Source organism: Leptodactylus fuscus, chromosome 1, assembly GCF_031893055.1.
Source record: "Leptodactylus fuscus isolate aLepFus1 chromosome 1, aLepFus1.hap2, whole genome shotgun sequence".
Taxonomy (NCBI): Eukaryota; Metazoa; Chordata; class Amphibia; order Anura; family Leptodactylidae; genus Leptodactylus; species Leptodactylus fuscus.
Window position 1 is genome coordinate 110754260 of NC_134265.1, and position 24931 is coordinate 110779190.

At 41.3% G+C, this 24931-nt stretch overlaps 1 protein-coding gene across 5 annotated transcripts in view; it reads left to right on the top strand.

Annotated features, from left to right (window-relative positions):
- Positions 1-24931, top strand: part of CABIN1 (calcineurin binding protein 1) — a 108198-nt gene that overhangs the window by 73316 nt on the left and 9951 nt on the right. For all 5 annotated transcript variants that reach the window (XM_075275483.1, XM_075275492.1, XM_075275500.1 and 2 more), the window contains 4 exons: positions 5530-5693; positions 7936-8032; positions 9012-9623; positions 19820-19894. In XM_075275483.1, the coding sequence (XP_075131584.1) occupies positions 5530-5693; positions 7936-8032; positions 9012-9623; positions 19820-19894 (948 nt within the window). The remainder of the gene's footprint in view (positions 1-5529; positions 5694-7935; positions 8033-9011; positions 9624-19819; positions 19895-24931) is intronic.

Genomic DNA, 24931 nt, shown 5'->3' on the forward strand with positions numbered 1-24931 from the left:
CTTTGTATGGACATTCTTCAATAAAGTTTCCAACCTTTTACGCTACTTTTGGTGAGTGCCAAGCAATCTCTTTTCAATTTTTCCCAAAAAAAACTGCAATGTGTGAAACTATTATTATTATTATTATTATTATTATTATTTATTTATTTATATAGCACCATTAATTCCATGGTGCTTTACATTTGGGGGTTACATACAATACACAGAATATACAGGTAGATATAATACTAACAGTGACCGACTGGCACAGTGGGGTAGAGGGCCCTGCCCGCGAGGGCTTACAATCTATGAGGGAAGGGGGGTAGAGACAGAAGGAGAGGGGGAGACTGTACAGATGGGGGTGCGGTGATAGTGTTATTGGAGGTTATATCCCGCAAACCACCCGCTAACCATGTAAATGCACTTTTTATGTATAAGCTCAGATGAAAGCAAACTATAGAAACATTTATTCTACTCTGAGTGTGAAAAGATATTTTAAAAAAACAAACACATTTAGGACTTTTTTTCCCCTCTATAGCGTCATATATGGAATAGTATTATATGATACTTCAGGAGTATATATAGTATGCCAAATCTGTGCTCAGTTATTGCTGACAAAGTGTGATCCTGAGATACACTAAAGACACCGGGAAAACAATAGTCCCTTTATAATGTGCTTACATTGTTTATACACATGAACAGTGGAGGTTTACTGGAATCCCAGATTATAAGGCAGGGAGAGATCCAGCGATTGGTCTGATACTTGTTTCCATCCGTCTGTTCCTGGCATCACAAACACACACTCTATATAAATGTAACCGTACTAGCTGTGAGTCAGTGACTAACCTACAGCACAGGTACATCTAGCAGGATTGTGGGTGGGATAGGACTGCTGTTTTCCCTGTCACTTTATATGAATATCTGCATTGCTGCTAAATACAAGTTGTCGCATTCTGAACATAATGGCCACCTGGCAGATATTGCTCCACTTAGATCAATTCTGTAAGTTTCAGGAATGTGCTTGTATGCTGTGATCGTACACTGAACCAGAGATGATGCCGGTCTCTTATGAAGGTGCTTTCATGTTCCTGCATTTCTTCTTTGCTCTTCATGTCAGGATCCTATATTCCGAATTGTTTCATTATAGAGAAACCTAGTATGAAATGCAGAAAACATGCCATACCTTTAGATCATGCAATGTTTATAAAAATGCATACAGAATGCAGCAGTGTCTCGAAAAACTGTTTGCATATAATGCATGTAATCCTTTATGCAGTCAAATTTAATGCAAAAATGGACAAAAACACTGTGTGAAACCTTCATAGTAGATATTTAAAACACTGTATGTGGAGATTTCTTTGACTGGTCTGATTAGTATAGTCAGTGAAATGGCTGATAACTGGGTACAAGATTGGATTGAACTGCAGCAGTGTGATAGGCTGGGTAATGATGAGCACTATTTGGGCATATTTTTGTATTGTACAGAAAGTGACATTGCTTCCCGATACAGCCTGTCTGACTAGGAAATGAAAACCAGATTAATGCAAAGAAATGACAATGACTAGTAGATGTGGACGCTGCCAGGTAACGGTTAATCTGCAAGCCAGCCAGCACTAGAGGAAACTATATAATATCAGATTTTATACAATGCACGTACTACCTGTTGTTCTACTGGGAGGGTTTGTATCTGTTACAATATGATACGGATGCGGTTGCTCTCTCTCTCTCTGTTTACATTGTATAGTGTAAAGTGGGTTGTGTGTGCAGACAAATGTTTGCATATATTATTATGGATATTGCCACATAGTTTACAAATCATATTCGCTGCATGTTTTAAGCACAGTCACTGAGTTAATGCACCTAGCAAGCTGCATGCCTCCATAATATACTTGCCAAACCACATGCGCTCTATCCATAGGCACCCTGTGTGCACAGCATGCCAAGAGCGCATATGTAGTGGTAAACGTGCAGCATATACAGAGACTTGTTTGTATACACAGTATGTATGTACACAGCTTGCTAGGTGCATTAGCTCTGTGGCTGTGTGCGTGGGTGTTCATGTGGGAGGATACACTGACTGTGTGTTATTGGTTGCTCCAGGCTATGGGTGGTGCTAAGGAAGCTCACATACACACAGATCCACACACACTAACAAGCTGGACTAGTGCAGGGTCAGGAGGGAAGAGGGGAGTGCGTGGGTGTGAAGCGGAAGGCTGTGCAAGATACAGACAGCCTGTCACTGCTGCTCCTCTCAGCCCCTGGTGCTGCTTCCTAGGCTGTGCCAGGCCTGAGCGGCACACCTCCCCACCCTACCAGCTGCACCCCACTCTGGAGTAGCCTGAAGTCATTGTCAGGGATGTGCGACTGGAGGGGCCTTTCTTTACTGTGATGGTGAGTTACTGCTGCTTCTTTCCTTCCCCCCTCTTTTCTTCCACCTTTTTTTACAGATATTGATGCTGTGTGTTATTGCCTTCGCATAATCGCCAAAGAAAATGGCACATATACTCTAGGTATATCAGTAAGTGGGTCAGCCCATGCATACGGCTATATCTTTTGCATGTGAAATTGTATATTGTGACAGTAGAAGATAATGGTGCTGTGATTCTCTGTTCCTTGCTATGGTATAATCAGTTTCTATAGATTTCTGTTTGAAGATGTCTTGCCAGGGCTCGCACATCTAAAAGTTCAGAAGCACAAAGGCGCACATGTGTATATTTGTGTAAGCTATTCTGCGTGAACGCACTCTGACTATGGCGCTGAATTAAGTGGCCCTCGTGGCTGCTTCCATGTGTTGCTGTTTGTAAGTATCTATGTCTGGATGTGTGTAGGAGGGGAGACCTCTCCTCATTTGGCTGAATGACTTTCCTGTTCTATAAATAGCTCTTCTGAGACTTTGCAAAGTTTTGTAATGACAGGTTCAGCCTTCACCCTTCTAACTGCAGGAAGTGAAGGCTGGGGGGGTTAATGAGAGTGACAGGGATTAGCAAGGTGGGCTTTTCTTCTTGTTGCCGCACACATTGATATTTCCCTATGTTTTTGCTTTTCCTCGTGTTCTCTACTCCCTTTCTCTTGCATGATTCTCTAGTTTTCATGCCTTCTTGCTGTAACTGTTCCACTCCCTTAGTAGCAGGTCTGGCTGTGTTCCTGTGTTTGCTGTTTGGTTTTCTCTGCGGGTGCAGACACAGGAAAAGAATGAATTATTCAGCAGCATTGGACTCTCTTAGCTCCCTAAAGTCTGGAACTGATGCCTTTCAAGTCTGAGAGCGGGCAAAAGCCAAACCTATTCCAAAACCTGGCCATCTCTTCCTCCACCCACTTGTGTGCTCAGCTGCTTGCCAATCCTTTGCATTCAGAGTATAATGTTTTGCAGGTAGCTGAGCACTGTGCTGTGAGCTGCGTTCTCGTACTGTGTGAGAATGATGGATTTCCTGCAGCATTTACATGGTCATGTGTATAGTATGTTCAGAGGTGGTTATAAATCTGCAGAGATTAACTATGAGATTAGAGGATTGCATGGTAGGGATTTTTTCCCCAGATTTATCAATTATTGTTTGGAAGAAAACATTTTATCCGGTTGAAAATATAGGCAACCTATATCGCCTTGAATATGGAACTTTCTAGCAAGCACCAGATTGAAGACACTATAAGTCATGGTCATCCTGTAGGCTATAGATGGGTATATTGGATACCTAGATGATATTTAGAGAACAAAGCTGCATCCTACAGCAAAATAGTGTAAGTATTCTGGTAAAGCAAGTGCATGAGGAATGTGGTCATTCCAGCCTGGTCACGGTGTCTGCTAGTAACATAATGAAATAAAACAGGAAGCCATGCAGAACCTGACATCATCTCCTCAGCCACGCGCTACACCTGCTGGCCATGAACCTGGAGGTAACACTGTGCAGGCAGGTATACACTTAGTTTGTCAGTTCCATGAAGAAAAGCTGGAATTATACACACATTTCATGCCAATGTGACAGATGTTACGCATAATGAAATAGGTACGAGTTGGCCGTTTCTACCTCACAAGTATTTTATTAGGGTGAGAATTTAGTATTTATTCTCCTCTATTATGACCATCCTGAAATAAAATCGTTGTATTCTCTATAATGGCGTTGTCTTTCGGATGCTCTTTACATACCACATTCATTGGTAATGGCAGGTAGATTTTTGAGCCAATGTCAGATCAGTTTTCTGGCATTTGAGACAGATTTCAATACAATCAACTGACAATTTACACACGTAAGTTTAGATGTGATTGGACAGACGTTGGTCAGATATCAGTTGTGATTGACAGCTTCAACCCAGTCACTGTACATAGCAATGAAACTGTCATTCATGACAAATGGGCAGGGCATAGACTCCTCACAAATAATAGAGACTACTCTCTTCTTGTGGCTGCAGGGATTACATGAAAAGTTCACCTTGACACACAAGTGACAGACTGCTGGATTGCTTGTCTCACTACTTTATGCTTCCTTCAGGGAGGGCACCATAAAGTTGATGACCTGTTCCTTTTCACAACTGGCGTCTGACAGTGTGATAGCCCTTTTAAATAAGTGTTGAATGACTTGTTTCTTAATCATTATGGGCCTGAAATCGGCCCTAAAGGCCTTTTTACACATGAGCTGAGCAAACGTTTGCGATGGTTCCAGATGCAAATATGTATGTCAGGGGTCATACACTAATAGTACAGATCTTTTGTAAGTTAGGTGTTTATGGCCAGCACAGACAGTAAAACTCCTTGAATCTCAAGGAATAAAGCTCTCACAAACTGGTCACTGTTCTGCCTCTGGGATTTTGCAATACTTCCACAGACTTTGACGTTCTTCCCCTCTGATTTCTATTTAGTTGTTTAGACGTAGCACCCTTGCATCTGGTACTGCATAAATATAGAGTGAGAATTATAAGTAAACGCTAGTCTTTTATCCCCCATTGTCTCCCTCGCCCTCCTCCCACACCCCTTCCTCCCACGCCAGCTCGATCAAGATGTTTGGGTGGCTTACTAATTAGGCACAATCTAACTAACCCGCAAACGATCAGGAGAGCCAGCTAGATATTGTCTTCTATCTGGGGCTCAGTGTAGACAGTGGAGAGCTAAGCCATAAAGTGAGGGAGTTAAAGAGATCTCTGGACGCCTACCATGTTCCAGTATTGCAGAATAATAATTGTGTTCATCCACGTGATATACGTTATGTCTCTTGGGTAATAAAATACTTGTCACTTATACTCCAGCACTGAATGGGTTTATGTATGTATGTATACAATCCACGTAGCATAACCTGAAAGGGTTTCTCACTGAAAACAGTCTTTGCAACTTCTGATATTGTCTCCTGGGCTTTCAATATTCTGCAGGAGCCAGGGTATCACATGGGGATTGGTAAGTCATTGCTCTTAGTATCAAGACTTGGGATTTTTATGCTTTGACTTTTGAGACCTATCACGTATAGCAACATTTTAGCTGCTACATGAAGTTGCCATTGACTGTATACCAAGAGACAGATAATGCCTATATATATAATCTACTTCTGTTTACCTGCTCATGTTTAGGGAATCTGGCGGATACCGGTGGATGAGATAGATCGCCCTGGCAGCTTTGCTTCTCATATGAACCGTTCCATTGTTCTACTTTTGAACGTTTTGGCTCAACTTAAAGACTCCAACACTCTTTTGAAGATCTCGTGCATGCTACAGAGGACCCCTGATCAGGGGAAGTAAGTATCAGTCTCACTACTTATTTATGAAACATGCATTTACCTTCCTCTTTTACATTTAGACTTGCACAGTCATCAGTTTAATCCAGATACTTAAAATATGCATACCACATTGTAATTTATTCAGGCGCCTGCTCCACAGTACGTACTGTAAGCAAAGTAGCAGTAGAAAATAAATAAGCAAGGTGCAGGTGAGCCAAGAACACTGCTGGTGTTTATGCATAGTGCGTGCATAGTGGAGTCATTTTTATAAGACACCCCGAAAATGCTGCACTTAGAAGAATGTGTCTTGGTTTCCTAATTTCCCCCTTTTTGAAGCTGATCATTATGGTCGGGAAATCTTCCCAGATGCAATCATCCACATCTTGTTTGTAGAATTTCTGCCTAGATTTCCAGCTGTAAGTGAACCATATCTCTTCTTTCCTAAACTTTCCACTTATCTTCCTGGCCAGGTAGGTGGAAGTAGTGAGTGCTTCTTGTTTAGCTGAGTTCTCTCAATCTTCTCCCTTTTTTTCTTATTTTTATACATAAACAATTCTTTACATAGAAACTGGAAATCAGTCCCACGTGCACCTGCAGCTTCTGTGAGTCCAAGGAGATGCTGATGCCTTGCACACACCCTGGGATCTTACCATGCACCATATAAGTTGTTTTATGCTTCAGTTGTCTCATTTTAAGACAGTGGGTGGAGAAGGGCAGTAATCTGGGCAGCCTGGATGCAGGCAACTACCGTATATACTCGAGTATAAGCCGACCCCCCTAATTTTACCACAAAAAAACTGGGAAAACTTATTGACTCGAGTATAAGCCTAGGGGGGGGGAATGCAGCAGCTACTGGAAAATTTCAAATATTAAAATGTTTTTTTGGGTGCAGTAGTTGCTGGGAAAGGGGAGGGGGTGTTTTGGTTGTCTGTCTGCCCCTTCCACGAGCTTGAGGGCTGGGGTTTTTTCCCCCATGTGGAATTCAGCCTGGCTGAATATAGGGTATCTGCAGTGCTCCTATTAACCCCTTCCTGATGAAACAGGAGCACTGCAGATCCCCTATATTCAGTAGACCGGGCACTTTCAGACACAGGGATACCTAATGTGTATAATGTGTTTCACAGTCGTTTTCTACTTCTATATGTATTCTAGGGAAAGGAGGGATTTAGAACTTTTGTTTTATGTTTTTATAATCTTTTTTAAAGCTTCTTTTTTTTCCACTATTTTATGGAAGATTCTATACATTATTATTGCAGCTGGTCATAGATTCTCCCCCCCCCCCCCCAAAAAAAAAAAAAAAAAAAAAATATATATATATATATATATATATATATATATATATATATATATATAATATTTTTTATTTATTTATTTTTGCTTGACTCGAGTATAAGCCGAGGACGGCTTTTTCAGCACAAAAACTGTGCTGAAAAATTCGGCTTATACTCGAGTATATACGGTATGTTATATTTCAATTCTGGGGCACAGTCCTTCTGATGCACCAGAATTATTAAGAGTTTGTGAGAAAAAAAAAACCAACTGTGTCGGAGTATGTGGAACTGCGCCTATTAAAGCATTCAACAAGCTGGACTTGGTGGAGTTGGTGAAAGGTCCTCTTTTAAAGGGATTGTCCTGGAATTGGTCAAAAATAAAAATGGAAAAAAAAAATGCCAGGGTGCCTGCAACCTCTTGGTAAGAAGCAGGAACTAACTTTGCCTCTAAAGGCTAGGAAGAAAAAAAAAAATCCACCGCTGACCTTCTCTACAGGTTCCCTGCTACTGGAAGGGGCAATACTAGTATCAGAGATTAACACTGATCATTTTTGTTCAGGCCATTTCTCGGCCTGACAGGATTTTTAATGCATTTGCTGCACTACTATCAGAAGAGCTTCTGAGAAGAGAGGTTGTTCTGTTTTGCCATCTTCTGGTAATAGTTCAGCCATAGTCAGAAGTCCTGTAAGGAAAAGATTGATGTGAAGGTGTACATTGCTTTCCACAACTGAGTTTGTTTTGATTTTTAACCCATAAATTAGTAGTACAAGTGAAGAAATGACATGATGCTATTCTAGTATCATGAACTTTAATGAATGAGGTTATGGTTTTATGCATTCTGGCATCTAAACCATTTCTACTCTGTACTAACACTGGCATTTCATTTTACCTTATTAGTGATTGTAGAATATTAGTCACTTGTAATATATTATAAAATGATACAATGCAAATGCTGCGTGGTTGGTAACCTTTGTCTCATTTGTCTGCAGGAAGTATTTGCGGGATGTGGATCGGCAGGTTCTGGCACAGCGAGCTTTCGTTCTTACCGTAAAAGTGTTGGAGGACATGCTGAGTGACTTGTCTGGGGTAAGGCAAAAGAAAGGGAACTTTTAAATTAAAGTGGTTATTTTTTGTTTGTTTTTTAACTGACTGATCTTTGAAACTAGGCTGACTAGGGTATGTTTCTTCATGACAAGTCCTTGCTAAAATTAATTTCCTGCAAGCCTGAATTCTGAAACCCCTTTTAGGGTATGTTCACATGGCAGAAAATGAAGAAGAATTCCTCTTCATTTTCCACTGCCGTCATTTTCGCCACAGTCTAGCCGCGATGAGATGCCGATGCACTGCATGATGAATGGGCCTAATCAGCAGGGAGTCTTGAGCCGCGGAATCCACGGCAAGATCGAGCAGGATGCTTATTTTTTCTGCGTCCTGCTTTGATCTCTGCCTCCCACTGAAAGCAATGCGAGGCGGATTCCAAGAGGAATCTGCTCTGGATTCGGGGGCGAAATCCATCCCCAAATCCACAGCAAATTCCTTTGTGTGAACACAACCTTAAGCAGCTATTTATTTAGGGGGAGGTAGCCATGCATGCACCCAGTAGCAGCAGCTTTAAAGAAATTTCTTGCATATCCTTTAGATTGCCTGTTATGGCCCACTATGTGGGTGCCAGGTTAAAGTCAAAAGGTACCGTCACCAGATAAAGTGGCACATCACTTTCCTAATGTTGCAGCCTCTATATTCTAGCAATACACACAGTCACAGCAATAATGCTTCTGTCATTTGGACACTGATGGCCATTTGCCAGTGTCTTACATGAGACAACTCCTATAAAGTGTAGAGTTGCAACAATAGTTCTGCCAGTTAAGTAACGTGTTGATATGCAATGTCCTGTATACACAATCTACTTCTTCATTTAAGCAGAGAGATAGTGACCACCTTGGTGTGATGTGAACTGTCACTGCGTAAAAATGTATGTATTGGTATGTGACATGATGCTGCTGCCTTCAGAATATATGACGCTGTGATATGTAGTTTCCAGCTGTTACTTTATGTCTTTCTCCAGGATCCCAAAAGTCCGGACCCCAGCCCGTTCTTAGCGACTTCCATGACAACAGACGTCACTGGCCGGCCTTCATCAGAGGACAGGAAAGATGTAGCACCGAGAAAGAACTTGGTTCTCTGTGAAGGGGTGGCTTCAGGACCCTCTGAGAATGGGGGCAAAGAAACAGTGCAGGGTTCTGCTTCTCAGGCAATGGAAACTGGAGAAATCAGGATTGTGAAAGAGACTGGAAAGCCTCAGTCTTCAGAACCAATGGACCATGATGGACATTCCTGCAACCCTGAAAAACGTGTGGACCAGCATCGCAAGGATTCAGTTAGGATCCTTAAGGATAAGGGCCTGGAGGGTCCAGAATTATCACTAGAAGAACTGAGTATTAGTTCTAAACATCATCTGCCTGCAGGTAGTAGAGGCCCAGGACATCACACACCTCAACAAATGGAGGACACTCCACACCGAGCCAGCCGCAAACGGAAGCTGTTAGATGACACTGAGAGCAGCAAAAACTTACTCCTTGAGGCATATCGTGTTTGGCAACAGGGTCAAAAGGTCACCACATATGATTTGGCCAGTATTGAAGCGATCATGTGTAAAACATACATGCTGATCAAACAGGTGAGATGTTTATTCTTTTTGCCTGTGCTAAAGATAGCGTTCATACTATCCCGTGGTACTGTGGAGATTGTGCCTATTGTGAAATAGGTGGCATGCTAGTGAACAACACCAATGCTAGTACATGATCAAAAAAAAGTGGCAGAAATGGTCATAAATGTGAATTGTTTCCGCTTAGTGAAATCATGAAAATTTGCCTTGGTTAATGTACTTATTTCATCGTACTGCAGTTATTTTGTAATTCTATTAAATTAAAAAATGTTCTTGGCAGCAATGGCAGTAGGTAGTCGCTTAGCATGATTAGAGATGGGTTGATCTTTGGAGACAGATTGAACTCATACCTGTTACATGTGTGCCCATGAGTGATGTCCTGCCCCAGAAGGTTTACTCACTCTTGATGCAGAATCAGAAGCCAGAAAATGCACAAACAAGTTTTTCTCTGGGTTAAATCATATGTAGGTATGTCTTGTGTAACCTCACGGGAAGTAACCCCTGGAGATCCACTGGATTATTGCCACCGCTTAAATGTAGCTTAAAGAGGACCTTTCACCACCTCTACCACTTCAAGTGCTTAGCACCTGTGAGTAGGTGCTTCTCCACTTATTCCAGTGCAGTTGGAAATTCTTCACTAGCCCCACCATTTGCGAAGAGTTCTGTAATGTCAGAAGGGCAGTCTGAGGCAGGGGGTGTTATTCAGAGCTCCCATCGGAGGCAGCCAGTGTCAGAGGTCAGAATCACACCCTTGCCTGTCCCCTGTCTGACACCGCCATCCTGACAGTACAGACTTTAAATAGTAGATCAGACACCAAAACTAAGCATTGATTGCTCAGGAACGGTGGGGTCTAGAGAAACAATTCCAACTGTCCCGGAATCAGTGGAGGGGCAGATAGTTATAGATGTAAAGAGCTGGACTTGTTGGAGGTGGTGAAAGGTCCTCTATAAAGAGAACCTATCCTGTTTTGTTTTAATGGTGACTACAGCAGTCTTACACCCATTATCCTCTCCGTGCATAATACCCAGTGCAGTGTTAACTGAATATGTCTGACATTAGGCAACAAGAGTGTGACACAATGAATTATAAACAGTTAGTTGGACTGAGTATGATTGGATTATATTTTACCTCACATATTTTTATGATTTATTAGTTGATTCTTTTTTGTAGATGTAGATTTCCCCCCCCCTGTGCTTCTTTTATATTTTAACCATTCCTATCATACCCTCTTCCCCATTTTTGTCTTGCATACATGTGTCATGTATAGGTTCTCTCCTTTATGATCCACAGCTAGTTTTTGGTTCTCGAAAATGTATGACCCTAGCCTCAAGTAGTTGTTTTTGTCAAGAGCCGATGTGAGCTGCTTTATTGCAGATTTCTTAAGATATTGTTGGCATTGTATTCCGATAGTTTCTTTGCTCATGTATCGCTCATTCATCCTTCAACATTCGGTTATGTAACCTCTCCCACTCGTATTTATGTATTTTTAGCTATCCTGCAGAGGTAATTGTGGCTCCTTGGCAAAACTCTGTGTATTATACTTGCTATTTGTTGTTTTGTTTACACTCGTTGAAGTGGCATAAATCTAACCGTACAAAGGAGTGATTTTTTTTTTTTTTTATAGTGTTTTCCTACCATTGGAAAATACTGTTTTGAGCGTTAATGGGAGAAGTAAGTTCAGACCACTCTACATTTAGCGGAAAGTTGCACAAAGGCTTACCAAAACCTTATTACATGCGATTGGCGAGGAGTTGTAGCTATATACACCATGTTAGGGCAGGGCAAAGCAATTCATCATAAAATACGGTAGCTAAAAATGTAAGTCCGCTCAAATAAGCAATGTGAATTTTCTCACATGCTGTATTTTCCATCTATGCCATCCTGTCTCACGCTGGCTAAAGGCTATATCATGAGTATGGTATCCAATGAGGATCACGAATATTCCCATATGTACAAGCTGCACGCGCTGAGGCAAATTTACTTTTGTCATTATGACTAGATTCTGACTCGCTAGACATGTAGGCTTCTCAGAAAATGGGGCATGGCTTAAACACGACAAAATTGTGGCTCAAAGTAAGTCAGGTCAAAGACAGTCTAAAGATACACCAGATTTATTGGCTTTAACAAGATGATTTTCAGTTCTGGTATTCTGGTGATAGTCTGTGACAACTTCCTGAAACATATGGTGATTGTCACGCATTATGACCGGAGTATTCGCATTACTAGGCGGGTGTCCACAATGCAAATAATCATAAAGGCGGTAACCTGGTGTGCTCTACATATTCTATATAATCTCAGGAACCTTCGGAATGTTAGGGGGTCTCCATTTACTCTCAGATATTAAGGGAAGCGCAGGTTTAGAGCTGGTATCATAGATTATGCTGCACCCCCAGCCTTCACACAATACAGAGTACATGGATTAAAATGTATTTTCACACGTCATCCACTATGAGGTCAATGTAATACACAGACAAGATGCTTTATTTAACTTCTCTGTTTTTATGGAGGTATCAGAAGAAGGACTCCTCCCTGGTAACTTATAATGCCCTACTAGGGTCTTTCACAATTGTCTTTCTAACCCCTATCAAACATGGAAATTTACAGTATTCACTTAGCTGCACAAGAAAGCCACCAGTGCGAACTATACAGTATTCATTGGTATCACCTCTCGCCGTGCATTGAGTGGGCTGTAGTTTAAGAGGATTTTTTTAAGCATTTAGAGAAAATAGACAGATCATGTGTTTAATGCTGGTAAGTCTCAGCGTTACTATTTGTGACTGTGTTCACCATGCCTAATGATACCCATTGAGGAATGATTTCCCCAGGGGTCACCTGTGACCTTGTGTGTACTGGGCCCAGTATACAGAACACTAAAGTAAAAAGCTATTGATTTTTTCATTAGTATTTTCTCTTAATAGATGTGCATAAAGAAGTTCTGCAGAATGAATGTATAAACCCTCCAGAAGCTGGCTTCCTCTTTTGAAGAGCATAATGTTGCGCTGTGATCTGTGTATATGTCCTTATTTGCTTCAGTCCCTAGAGATATGATGTATGTTTCTTTGTATTTGATGCATCCAGGCAACCAGCGGATGGGGCACCAGTGATGCTCTAGGAGATGGCACGTCTGTATGTAGTTTCAGTGGACATATTGGATTGTTTACGTCTATAATTGTCCTTAGGTTTTGTTTATTGAAGTTCTTGCAGATATACAAAATTCTGGAGAAGACCTCCCCACATTATTTACATTGGGGTCTTACATACTATGTAATAATAAACTCCACTCAAAATTTGTGAATTCTGCAGGTGAATGGAATGATATTTAATGACGATAGATAGATAGATAGATAGATAGATAGATAGATAGATAGATAGATAGATAGATAGGAGATAGATATAGATAGAGAGATAGATCGTAGATAGGTAGATAGATAGCTTAATGCATCACTTTTTCTAATAGTTTTTTTTCTAATAGCAATTTTTTTAAAAATTCTATTTTCTATATATGATTATGGGGGTAGCCATCTTGCCTGAGCTTTTCCGCTGCTCTGTTAACAGCATTTAATGATTTGCTTTACAGTATAGTCATGGCCGCAGGTAGCAGTAAACTGAAGCTGACTCATTGAGGTCTATGGGAGAGTTTTCTAGACATGTTCTGTGCAGAGAGGGGGAGTAGATGAGCTGTGACATCCTCTATTGTAGTGGATGCAGTGATAGGTGTTATGTGATGTTATTTATAGAGAAGTTACGTTTTATTGTACTCCAGTCTGTCTTGTCTGTGATGTAATTGAGATGACTGTTTCAAAGCAAACCCATACAGAATTGGCAAGTGTCAATCTATAAGTAGGCTTAGTGGCCAGAGTACAAAACTGCTGTATATAGTTTTTTTTGTTTGTTTTTGGGTTTTTTTTAATATAGATAGTGACATGGAATTTTTTCCAAAAAAAATCATCCAAAAGTCTTAAAAAATATGAAAATATGTTGCATATACCTTTTCTAGTATACACTCAGTTTACTCATATGTTCAAGGATTTCAGAAGATGATACATGTTTGGATGTACCCTCACACTGGGTAGGTGGACAACAGAAATGCTCTTTTAGTAATATTGCAACTCTATAGGGTTATAGAGACAAAATGGAGCTACCCAGGCAAATGAAAATAAGAAATGATCGTTGACTTGCATCTAAGATTCCTAGACTCCTGTGAATATGATACGGGATCAGGAAGTGAGGTATTAGGATTAACTTTAGTCACCTTTATATTCTCAGTTTGTGCAATGTCAAAGCACCATTAAAAGATGATACAGAAAAACAAAGGCTTTGAGGAGTTCAAAGGAATATCAGGGGAAAACTGATACACGGAGTAAAGGAATACAGGGGCAGACTGAGATACTAAGCTTATTAGCACCACATATATTGTATTGTAGGCTGAGGCCACACATTGTGGAAACACAGTGGGGAAAAATGCCTTTTACAGTCCTAGCCAAGTGTTTAATCTCCGTGTATTTATATATGTTTGGGGGTTTTAAGTGTTTAGCTGGGTGTCCTCAGCCTTACACATTTTTTGCACCTCGACCAACTAAAGGGACAGAGCTTAGCAGGAAATGGACGTGGCTTCACAGAACAATGGCATGAACTAATATGTGCCAACATTCTTCTAAATTGTAGCGCAAAAGGGGTTAAAGTGAAACCTCATAGCAGACCATGGAAATTTACAAAGAAAGGTGTATATATAGAGGTGTTGCTCTGAATACTGTATACTGAATGTCTGTTAAAAACCACAAACTTGTACAGATAATGAAAAGAGTATTTTATACTTCATATTGCATAGAACCAGATGTCACCTCAGTATAATACACAGAACCATGTATCACCTCAGTATATTACACAGAACTAGGTATAACCTTAGTATATTACACAGAACCAGGTATCACCTCAGTATATTACACAGAACCAGGTATCACCTCAGTATAATACACAGAACCATGTATCACCTCAGTACATTACACAGAACCAGGTATCACCTCAGTATATTACACAGAACCAGGTATCACCTCAGTATATTACACAGAACCAGATGTCACCTCAGTATAATACACAGAACTAGGTATCACCTCAGTATATTACACAGAACCAGGTATCACCTCAGTATATTACACAGAACCAGGTATCACCTCAGTATATTACACAGAACCAGGTATCACCTCAGTATAATACACAGAACCATGTATCACCTCAGTACATTACACAGAACCAGGTATCACCTCAGTATATTACACAGAACCAGGTATCACCTCAGTATATTACACAGAACCAGGTATCACCTCAGTATATTACACAGAACCAGGTATCACCTCAGTATATTACACAGAACCAGGTATCACCTCAGTATATTACACAGAACCAGGTATCACCTCAGTATATTACACAGAACCAGGTATCACCTCAGTATATTACACAGAACCAGGTATCACCTCAGTATATTACACAGAACCAGGTATCACCTCAGTATATTACACAGAACCAGGTATCACCTCAGTATATTACACAGAACCAGGTATCACCTCAGTATATTACACAGAACCAGATGTCACCTCAGTATAATACACAGAACTAGGTATCACCTCAGTATATTACACAGAACCAGGTATCACCTCAGTATATTACACAGAACCAGGTATCACCTCAGTATATTACACAGAACCAGGTATCACCTCCGTATATTACACAGAACCAGGTATCACCTCAGTATATTACACAGAACCAGGTATCACCTCAGTATATTACACAGAACCAGGTATCACCTCAGTATATTACACAGAACCAGGTATCACCTCAGTATATTACACAGAACCAGGTATCACCTCAGTATATTACACAGAACCAGGTATCACCTCAGTATATTACACAGAACCAGGTATCACCTCAGTATATTACACAGAACCAGGTATCACCTCAGTATATTACACAGAACCAGGTATCACCTCAGTATATTACACAGAACCAGGTATCACCTCAGTATATTACACAGAACCAGGTATCACCTCAGTATATTACACAGAACCAGGTATCACCTCAGTATATTACACAGAACCAGGTATCACCTCAGTATATTACACAGAACCAGGTATAACCTCAGTATATTACACAGAACTAGGTATCACCTCAGTATATTACACAGAACCAGGTATCACCTCAGTATAATACACAGAACCAGGTATCACCTCAGTATAATACACAGAACCAGGTATCACCTCAGTATAATACACAGAACCAGGTATCACCTCAGTATATTACACAGAACCAGGTATCACCTCAGTATATTACACAGAACCAGGTATCACCTCAGTATATTACACAGAACCAGGTATCACCTGGCCCCCATAGTTATTATGTGGGATGGAGTGCCTTGTGTACAGTACCATGGATGTTTTATTAGTTCAGGTCTAGGATTGGTTCTGTGTAATATACTGAGGTTTACACAGAGCCAGTCCTAGACCTGAACTAATAAAACATTCATGGTACTGTACACAAGACACTACAACCCACAAACATAACTTTGGTCTGCCCCAACTCTTTCTTACTCTCCTGGTAACACATTTCCTTAGTTGAAGATGGCCCCATTATTCTTGGGCCCCAGTATGGTTTTCCTCTGTCCTGATCTATAGAAAAGTATTCCCTTAAATAGATGATGTTTGCTTACCTTTCATAGGTCAGAATTTGAACTTTAAAGCCCACCTGAGAAGGCTGCAAAAATACATAAAATCTGTCCCTTTTGTGGCCCAGTTCTTGAGATTGTCCTGGCAAAATCAGGACTTGTGGCATATATGCTGGACACCTCAGTGGCAGATTCTCAAGTTTATTATCCATTATGAGACACTCAGATGTTGCTTATCTTTTTGGAGTAACCGCACGGTGCTCCTGGCTGCATGCGTATGCCACTTAATGCTGGGATACACCTGTGCTTTTCTATTTAAAGGGGTTTTTTAGTCTCTTCAGACCCCAGAGTATAATAAGTGAAGGCACAGGAAAGGTGAACATAAAAAAAATAGTGTTACTCACCTCTCCTAGATTCTGGCACTACTCCCTCTTCTCTTCTGCCCGGTGAGGTGCCGCTGAGGCTTGTCATTGGGTCCCAATGTCCATATGTCATTGTGGCGCATTGACTCAAACGTTGTGGTGCCACGTAACCTCCCTGACGTCAAGCAGAAGACTGGAAAAGAAGAGGGAGCATCGCCAGAGAAGTGAGTGACACTGTTCTTATGTTTGCTGATTTTCCTGGGCCTCTGCTTATTATACTCTGGGGTGTGAAGAGAACCCACAATATGATAATGGCAGTTTCTGTTTGGAATTGTTCAGTCTAAACAAAACTGTTAGTAAAACCTTGCGAGTATTGTAATAACCAAACCGACATGAACAAAATCTCATTGGTTACGTGGGTTGACTTTCAGCTGTGGTTATTTTTGATCTCTCAGCCCTACCCATCACTGCTTTGTGGCTTCCATCCTAAAAGGAAACTTTACTGTGGGCTAATAATTGGTGCTCATTCACTCACCGGTGACCGCCATCGCCATCTCGCTGTATTAATTGGGAATGTAAGGGATTCTAGTGAGATCACTGAGAGATCCTATGACTGTGGTAAACCATTATGTTGGCTTGCAGTGGCCTAGTATTTTACAGCAGGTGCTGAGTATGTTGGCAGTATATGAAATATGAATATGTAAAAGATTTTAGTTTAAGAAGAAAAAAAAAACTAAACCTAAAATATATATTATGGAATGTATGTCATACATGTAGGTGTCACACTTTCTGTAAAGTTCACATATTTGGGATTCAAGTAGAGAAATGTCTCGGCTTTCCATCTGAAGCTGGCACATGATCATGGAGTGCCTGCGAACCATCTGTCAGAGGTAGTCATAGTTTTTATGTTTCTATTTTCTAACATTGTCATTAATAATGGCATATATTATTGGAGGAATTCCTATTATTTACGTTGCCTGTGTTCATATTTGGCACATAAGTGGCATAAAAATAAAATAAATGCAAAAAATAAATACCTGCAAATGCGCGTAAATGCATAGCTGGTAGTAGATGAATTTTGGACTAAGTCAGGCTATTGACATTCTACATGAGCACAGTCCTAGTCCTCTCTGCACATTGTAGGGGTGACTGGTTGTATGCATTATATGTATTTTGTTGTATGTATCGATCATGTAAGAACAGACAATCCTGTGCATCATCTGTAAGGGGGCGTTCACACTACCGTTTGTGTCCGACAGGTAGTGTCCGCTCAAAATCTGGCACGGACATTAGGAGCGGACACTAGCAGGTTTTTCTGTCCGCTTGAAAAGTCGCACATCTTTACTTGCGGACAGGGAAGGAAGGGCACGGAGTGCAAAAGAACGCACCCGATGCCCATTGAGATGAATGACAGGTGTCACAGACACAGCTAGTGTCCGCTCCTAATGTCCGTGACAGATTTTGAGCGGACACTACATGTCGGACACCGACGGTAGTGTGAACACCCCCTAACTGAGGCTAACTGATGTTAAAAAAACGGACACATTAGCATCAGTTACTGTCCGTTATATGTCCGTTGCCCATAGACCTCAATGTAAAAAAAAAAAAAAAAAACGGACATGGTTGTTAACGGACCCTTAAGGACACAAACGGACAACAGATGAAATCCCATTGAAATGAATGGAAATTGTAACGGACACAGCTAGTGTCTGTTGCTAAAATCTTGAACGGACAGTAGCAACGGACACTGCAATCGGACACCAACGGTAGTGTGAACGCCCCCTTAGGTCAATGTGCTTATTATAGTCCATAAAACCAGTGAGATATAGTTGGCTCTCCCCGGTGGGACATAGACCTCTACTCGTATGACAGTGCTGTTTTTGACTGATGTAATGTCCATTTTTGAGGGCTGTTTTTGTTTTTTTTTAAACGGCTTATTAAAAATGGATGTAAATATGAAACTGCCTGTAAAAACCAAACCAAAAAAGCAGTTTAATTTTTTTTGGTCTTTCTTTTTTAGCCAACCCAGTTTTGTTCTTACCAGAAGTAACGCGGGCATCATTCTGTTCTACATCTTTAAGAACAAATGTATTGATTCTATAGGTTCCGAATGTCTGTCAAAATGGACAAAGAAAGTGCATGTCCATTTTTTTATTTATTTATTTTTAACTAACTGTGAATATACTCATTATATCTGATTAATAAAATGCTGGTCACATGGCCGTTTTTATGTGTGAATAAGTCCATATGTTCTGACAGGCTTGGACTGTCTACACTCATATATTTAGCTGGTCATGCAGGTTAGGTTGCATACACACAACCATGTTCATTGCCAGTGTGTTACCCATGTTTTTCACCAATTCTTCTCTATGCCCCCACACCCATGTGTTATCACAGGCCCGTGTATGAGGCAGTGAGCCCAAAGCAAAACGGATCCTATACCTGTCCTGGCTCACTTGATGAAGTGTATGTGACCATGGAGGCATGGGCCATCTGTGCCACTTTACCATGGACTGGACAGTTGTGGGCATATATACTTAGTGGACCATCCGCAGTTTCCATCCACAAATATCTAACTTGAGTAAACAAGGAGCAAAAGTCTTTGCCAGGAGAAAAGCAGTTTCAAAAGTGGTATTCTCTATTCAGACAGTGCGCCAGCCTGACTGTGGTGGACATACTGGCTTATTACATAGTCGAGAGAGATTTCTAACTTTAACACATTTGTAAAGGATTTTAAAAGAACTTCTTTTTTTTTTTTTTTTTTTTTTGTACAAGAAATAGTGCCAGTCTTGTCGAAGGGTTGTATCTGCTATGGAAGATGAGTGGCACAGGGACAAGTGAAGCACTGCTACAGGAAGAGGATGGGGGGGAGCGTACATGTTATCTAATATCATACAACCCTTAATGACCACACCTGGCCTGCCCAATCTGGTGGATGAGCTTGATAATGTGGGCTGTATAGTGTATATCTCACATTGCTCATCATCAGACTACATGTAAATTTTCAATCCGAGTAAACATTCTGTTTTCCCATAAAAATGTCAATAAAGCAGAAGTTCAGGGGTTGGCCTGGTGCCTCACAAACGTTAGATCATCTGCTGCTTATGTGAGGCGGTAACTTGCTCATAATACATGACTGAAGGATAAGGTTACATGATAGTTTGTAAAGAATCATTGCTTTGTCTTTCAGGTGGATGAAGGGGCTGCATTAGAACAAGCTATTAAATTCTGCCAACTTCAGATGGGAGCTTCTGCCCAGAAACAGGTGAGTGACCTTGGTAGTTAAATATAGACTGCTGGTAGGTGTATATGAAAAAAGATGCTTTGCAGTATGGGCCACAGGATTGTTGGTAGGGTCCACAACAGTCATCAGCAGAGCTGAGTACCTATAGTAGTCCTTACTTACATCACTATCTGTGAGATAAGGCATATGGTGCAAAAACCAATAGCATCTGTATGTGACGCAATGACTATACCAGGTATACTCAGCTAATTTTGGTAAAGTTCAGCTTACCTGGGTCTGCAGTAAGCCTAAGATAGATCTGAGATGAGCACCAACCGTAAAGGTGTCGTTTTGTTAAAGAGGACCTTTCACCACTTTTGGGCACATGCAGTGTCATATACTGCCAGAAAGCCGACAGTGCGCTGAGTTCAGCGCACTGTCGGCTTTCCCGGTCTGTGCCCGGTGTAAAGAGCTTACGGTGCCGGTACCGTAGTGCTCTATGGTCAGAAGGGCGTTTCTGACCATTAGCCAGAGACATCCTTCTGCCTCGCGGCGCCAATCGCGCTGTGCTGTGGAGCAGTGAGGAACGCCCCCTCCCTCTGCTCACACAGCTCGTCCATAGACGAGCATTATCAGGAGCGGGAGGGGGGAGTTCCTCCCCGCTCCACAGCACAGCGCGATTGGCGCCACGAGGCAGAAGCACGTCTCTGGCTAATGGTCAGAAACGCCCTTCTGACCATAGAGCACTACGGTACCGGCACCGTAAGCTCTTTACACCGGGCACAGATCGGGAAAGCCGACAGTGCGCTGAACTCAGCGCACTGTCGGCTTTCTGGCAGTATATAACACTGCATGTGCCCAAAAGTGGTGAAAGGTCCTCTTTTAAGCGGTTCTCCCATCTCAGTCATTCAGCCCGGCTGGATGCAGTGTCTGCTTCTGAACCGGATACAGAGCACTTAAGCAGAGCAGATATTATGCACATTCTTGTACAGAAGGGGTCATTGTTATCTGTGTGTTTACATAGAGAGATAACAGACTGGCTTTATCAGCAAACTGCAATTAGCTGAATGGATTGCCTTGCTGGCACTGAGTAAGTGATGTCACTTGTCCTATCTCCCAGGTCCGTTGTTATAACAACGCTGTGTAAACAATGGGGGAACAAATTCACATAGTAGGCAAACAAAGCAGAATTTCTAAAGCAATATATTTAGGAAAAGTCTTCAATTTACATAATCTACCAGTATAGATAGGATCCTTGAGATGGGACAACCCCTTTAAGTCTTAAGCAAATTTTGTAGAACTATTTACATGACAATTTATAATTACCATATTTTTGTTACGATAGTTTTGCGCCTGCTGTAATAGATGCATTAGAAATCTGTAGCGTACACACAACCGGAATTCCTGGTCAAGATTTGGTCCATGGTCTGCTAGTACAGAATCGCTGGCCTATACCATACAAAGCAGCTGCAATCCAGGACAAGTCCTGGTGCCAGTGATTGGGCCTTCTTGTGGCAAGATATCCATGTAGTCTAACCAAAGAAGTGATACAGTGTACTGCACTACGCCAATAATTGACAGAGCTTACACGCTACAGTGTCTGCTCCTTATAGGTCATGTACTTGTCGCTGTTTTACTGAGAAGTGCCATGCATGTGCACTGTGTGGTGTGTGTACTGTAATAGTGTATTGTATTCAGGATAGGATAAGATAGTAGTGTAGAACACCAGGAAACAAAACATAGAAAACTAGCTGAGCAAGGATTTAGAAAAAGTACTGTACGAGAGTCTAAGAAGATTATGACTTGTTATTGCAGGGATTTCCCTGGCCTATTCTCAGTTCCTTGTGACCATTTGTGAAATTAAAGGTGCAGTAGAAGTGCAGATGGATATAATACTGTAGAATGTGCAAACCCATCACATCAATCTAGATGACAATTTAGCTTTCAATTGAGAACTTTGTTATTAGGCCCCTAAATTAGTCAAAGGGGTTGTCTAGGATTAAGGTCTTTATGGCCTAGCCTTAGGATAGGTCATAAATACCCGATCAGTGGGATGCCAAAAGCTGGCCGCAAACCAACTAGCCTGTTCTATACACAGTACAAGGCCAGAAGCAGAAATCTTCATCACTTACCTAGCGACCAGGTGCTGCCACTGCAGCTATGCTTACATTGAAGTCAGTGTGAACTGAATTGCAGTGACAGTTCCTGGGAGCTATACATGAGGGGCATTGGAAGCAGTTCCATATAGCTGATCAGTCCAGGAGCTATATTATTCCTGAAAATTGGCTCCATTCATATCAATGGGGTTGTTTCAAAGGGCTGTACATGGATTTCTGCAAACTCCATTAATGGAACAAATTTTTAGTTCTGCAACCCATCTGCCACATGTGAAAATATCCAATGGATGTTCAACATCTGGAGTTTTGAGATGTTTGTTGAATAGTTGTTTTTTTTTTGTTTTTTTTTTAACTGCAATTTTGCAATAAGCAAAAAAGCCCTGTAAAATTGAGAAACCAGAACAGGTTCCATGTGAGTAGTAATCCTGATGACTTGCTGCATACTGTTACTTTCCTTCTGTGGGGAAGATCGGTATATAATAGAATACTCTTAATAAGGAATCTAAATGAAAGATTTAGCTGTGGTGAACTCTGTCCTTGCAAATCAGGATATAGTTACCGCAGCAATGATCTTATGTACACCTCTTGTTTAATTCACTCCTTTTACCTATCGGAGACATTGAACTATAGACCAATCTGATATCCTACAACTACTCTTCAGGCTCCATTAATAGGAACTACTTTATTGTATGACTCCAGGTAGAGCAGTCATAGGGAATTGGATATCTCTGATCCTGCGACGCCCCCTTCCCCATCAATGTGATTCCTAATTGTCAATAACTAGATTTCCTTTTACCCCCTCCAGTGACACTGAGAAGTATAAATGCTTTAAGTACATTGTTGCCACTAAATATTTTTAATGTTTTTTCTTTAAGATTGTGGGGACGTTGGAGGTTATAGGGCTGTGGTACAAGACGCATTGTAGTCCTAAGTGGACACCTGTAATAATGGCTTGTTCCTGGGGTGGAGGAAGGGAAACCCTGTGTGGAGGTTGTACCTCCGAGAAGGAAGCAGAATTGACTGTTGAGGAGAAACCTCTATACACAGGAAATGCTGTTCTGCATCCGTGAGCTCTATGTGGCTTGTGGGCTGCTCTGAGAGCACCATTTGTGTAGCTTTTGATAGATTTACCATTTCCTGACTGATAATATGGCTCTGAATTATCTGCCAGCACATTGCGATAACTAAGCAAATCCTGCCTACCTGCCTGCTCCTCAGCATGTACTGTACTATGCATTCTAATGTCACCCAGCATTCACATTTGCATTATTTTTGTAAATTGTGGCTTGCCAAGTAGGTAAGTAAGTACGTACACTCATGCCAGCATTGTATAGTGACTTTATGAAAGACTTACAGCTATTGCACTTGGCAGAGCCCATGTTGGTGGGTCAACACTGTAAATATTGAGTCTCTCCATGAAAATGTTGTATTTGTTAATAAAAGTGTAAAAATGTATAAAATGCTTAGAATTGTTTCCATCACAACAACTTTTGGCCATGACTGTATAGACTCTATACAGATAGTGCATGACACAATGTATGCATATGTAGGTACAATAGAGTGCTCATGTACTTTTATAGCAGCACTATTACAGCTCCATACAATATATGAGCACAGAGTGTAGTACTATAGTATCTTTCCAGTTGTATTAACATTCTGTAAACCTGTATCAGGATTGAACCCCAAGGAAGGCATCAAATCATAATAAATAAAGTGACTCATAAATATAGAAAAAAACCTTCCTGGATTGAAAAGCTGTTTTGCTGCAAATCCTGTCATTCAATTATGTCTCAGGCAGATACATAGTGATCAGAGGTGTGCTCAGATTAGACTGGGCCTTCTCACACGAGGGCATAAAAGGGCTTCCCCCACTGCCCTATAAAAATGCCCTCAGGCCATTTTTAGATTAGTGTTGACAGAACACTGACTATTTTCCTGTTATTAGCAAAAGGTAATTTGTTGTCATCAAACCCATTATTTGACCTGACCTCGACACTTTATGAACTGCTACAGACTTTAATGGAATCTTTTGAAGAGACAAATCCCTGTTTGAGATCAGATGGTGGGGGGCAACATGGTGGCTCAGTGGTTAGCACTGCAGCCTTGCAGCGCTGGAGTCCTGGGTTCAAATCCTGCTAGGAACAACATCTGCAAGGAGTTTGTATGTTCTCCCCATACTGATAGGAAAAAAAAATGTACACTCACCGGCCACTTTATTAGGTACACCATGCTAGTAACGGGTTGGACCCCCTTTTGCCTTCAGAACTGCCTCAATTCTTCGTGGCATAGATTCAACAAGGTGCTGGAAGCATTCCTCAGAGATTTTGGTCCATATTGACATGATGGCATCACACAGTTGCCGCAGATTTGTCGGCTGCACATCCATGATGCGAATCTCCCGTTCCACCACATCCCAAAGATGCTCTATTGGATTGAGATCTGGTGACTGTGGAGGCCATTGGAGTACAGTGAACTCATTGTCATGTTCAAGAAACCAGTCTGAGATGATTCCAGCTTTATGACATGGCGCATTATCCTGCTGAAAGTAGCCATCAGATGTTGGGTACATTGTGGTCATAAAGGGATGGACATGGTCAGCAACAATATTCAGGTAGGCTTTGGCGTTGCAACGATGCTCAATTGGTACCAAGGGGCCCAAAGAGTGCCAAGAAAATATTCCCCCCACCATGACACCACCACCACCAGCCTGAACCGTTGATACAAGGCAGGATGGATCCATGCTTTCATGTTGTTGACGCCAAATTCTGACCCTACCATCCGAATGTCGCAGCAGAAATCGAGACTCATCAGACCAGGCAACGTTTTTCCAATCTTCAATTGTCCAATTTCGATGAGCTTGTGCAAATTGTAGCCTCAGTTTCCTGTTCTTAGCTGAAAGGAGTGGCACCCGGTGTGGTCTTCTGCTGCTGTAGCCCATCTGCCTCAAAGTTGGACGTACTGT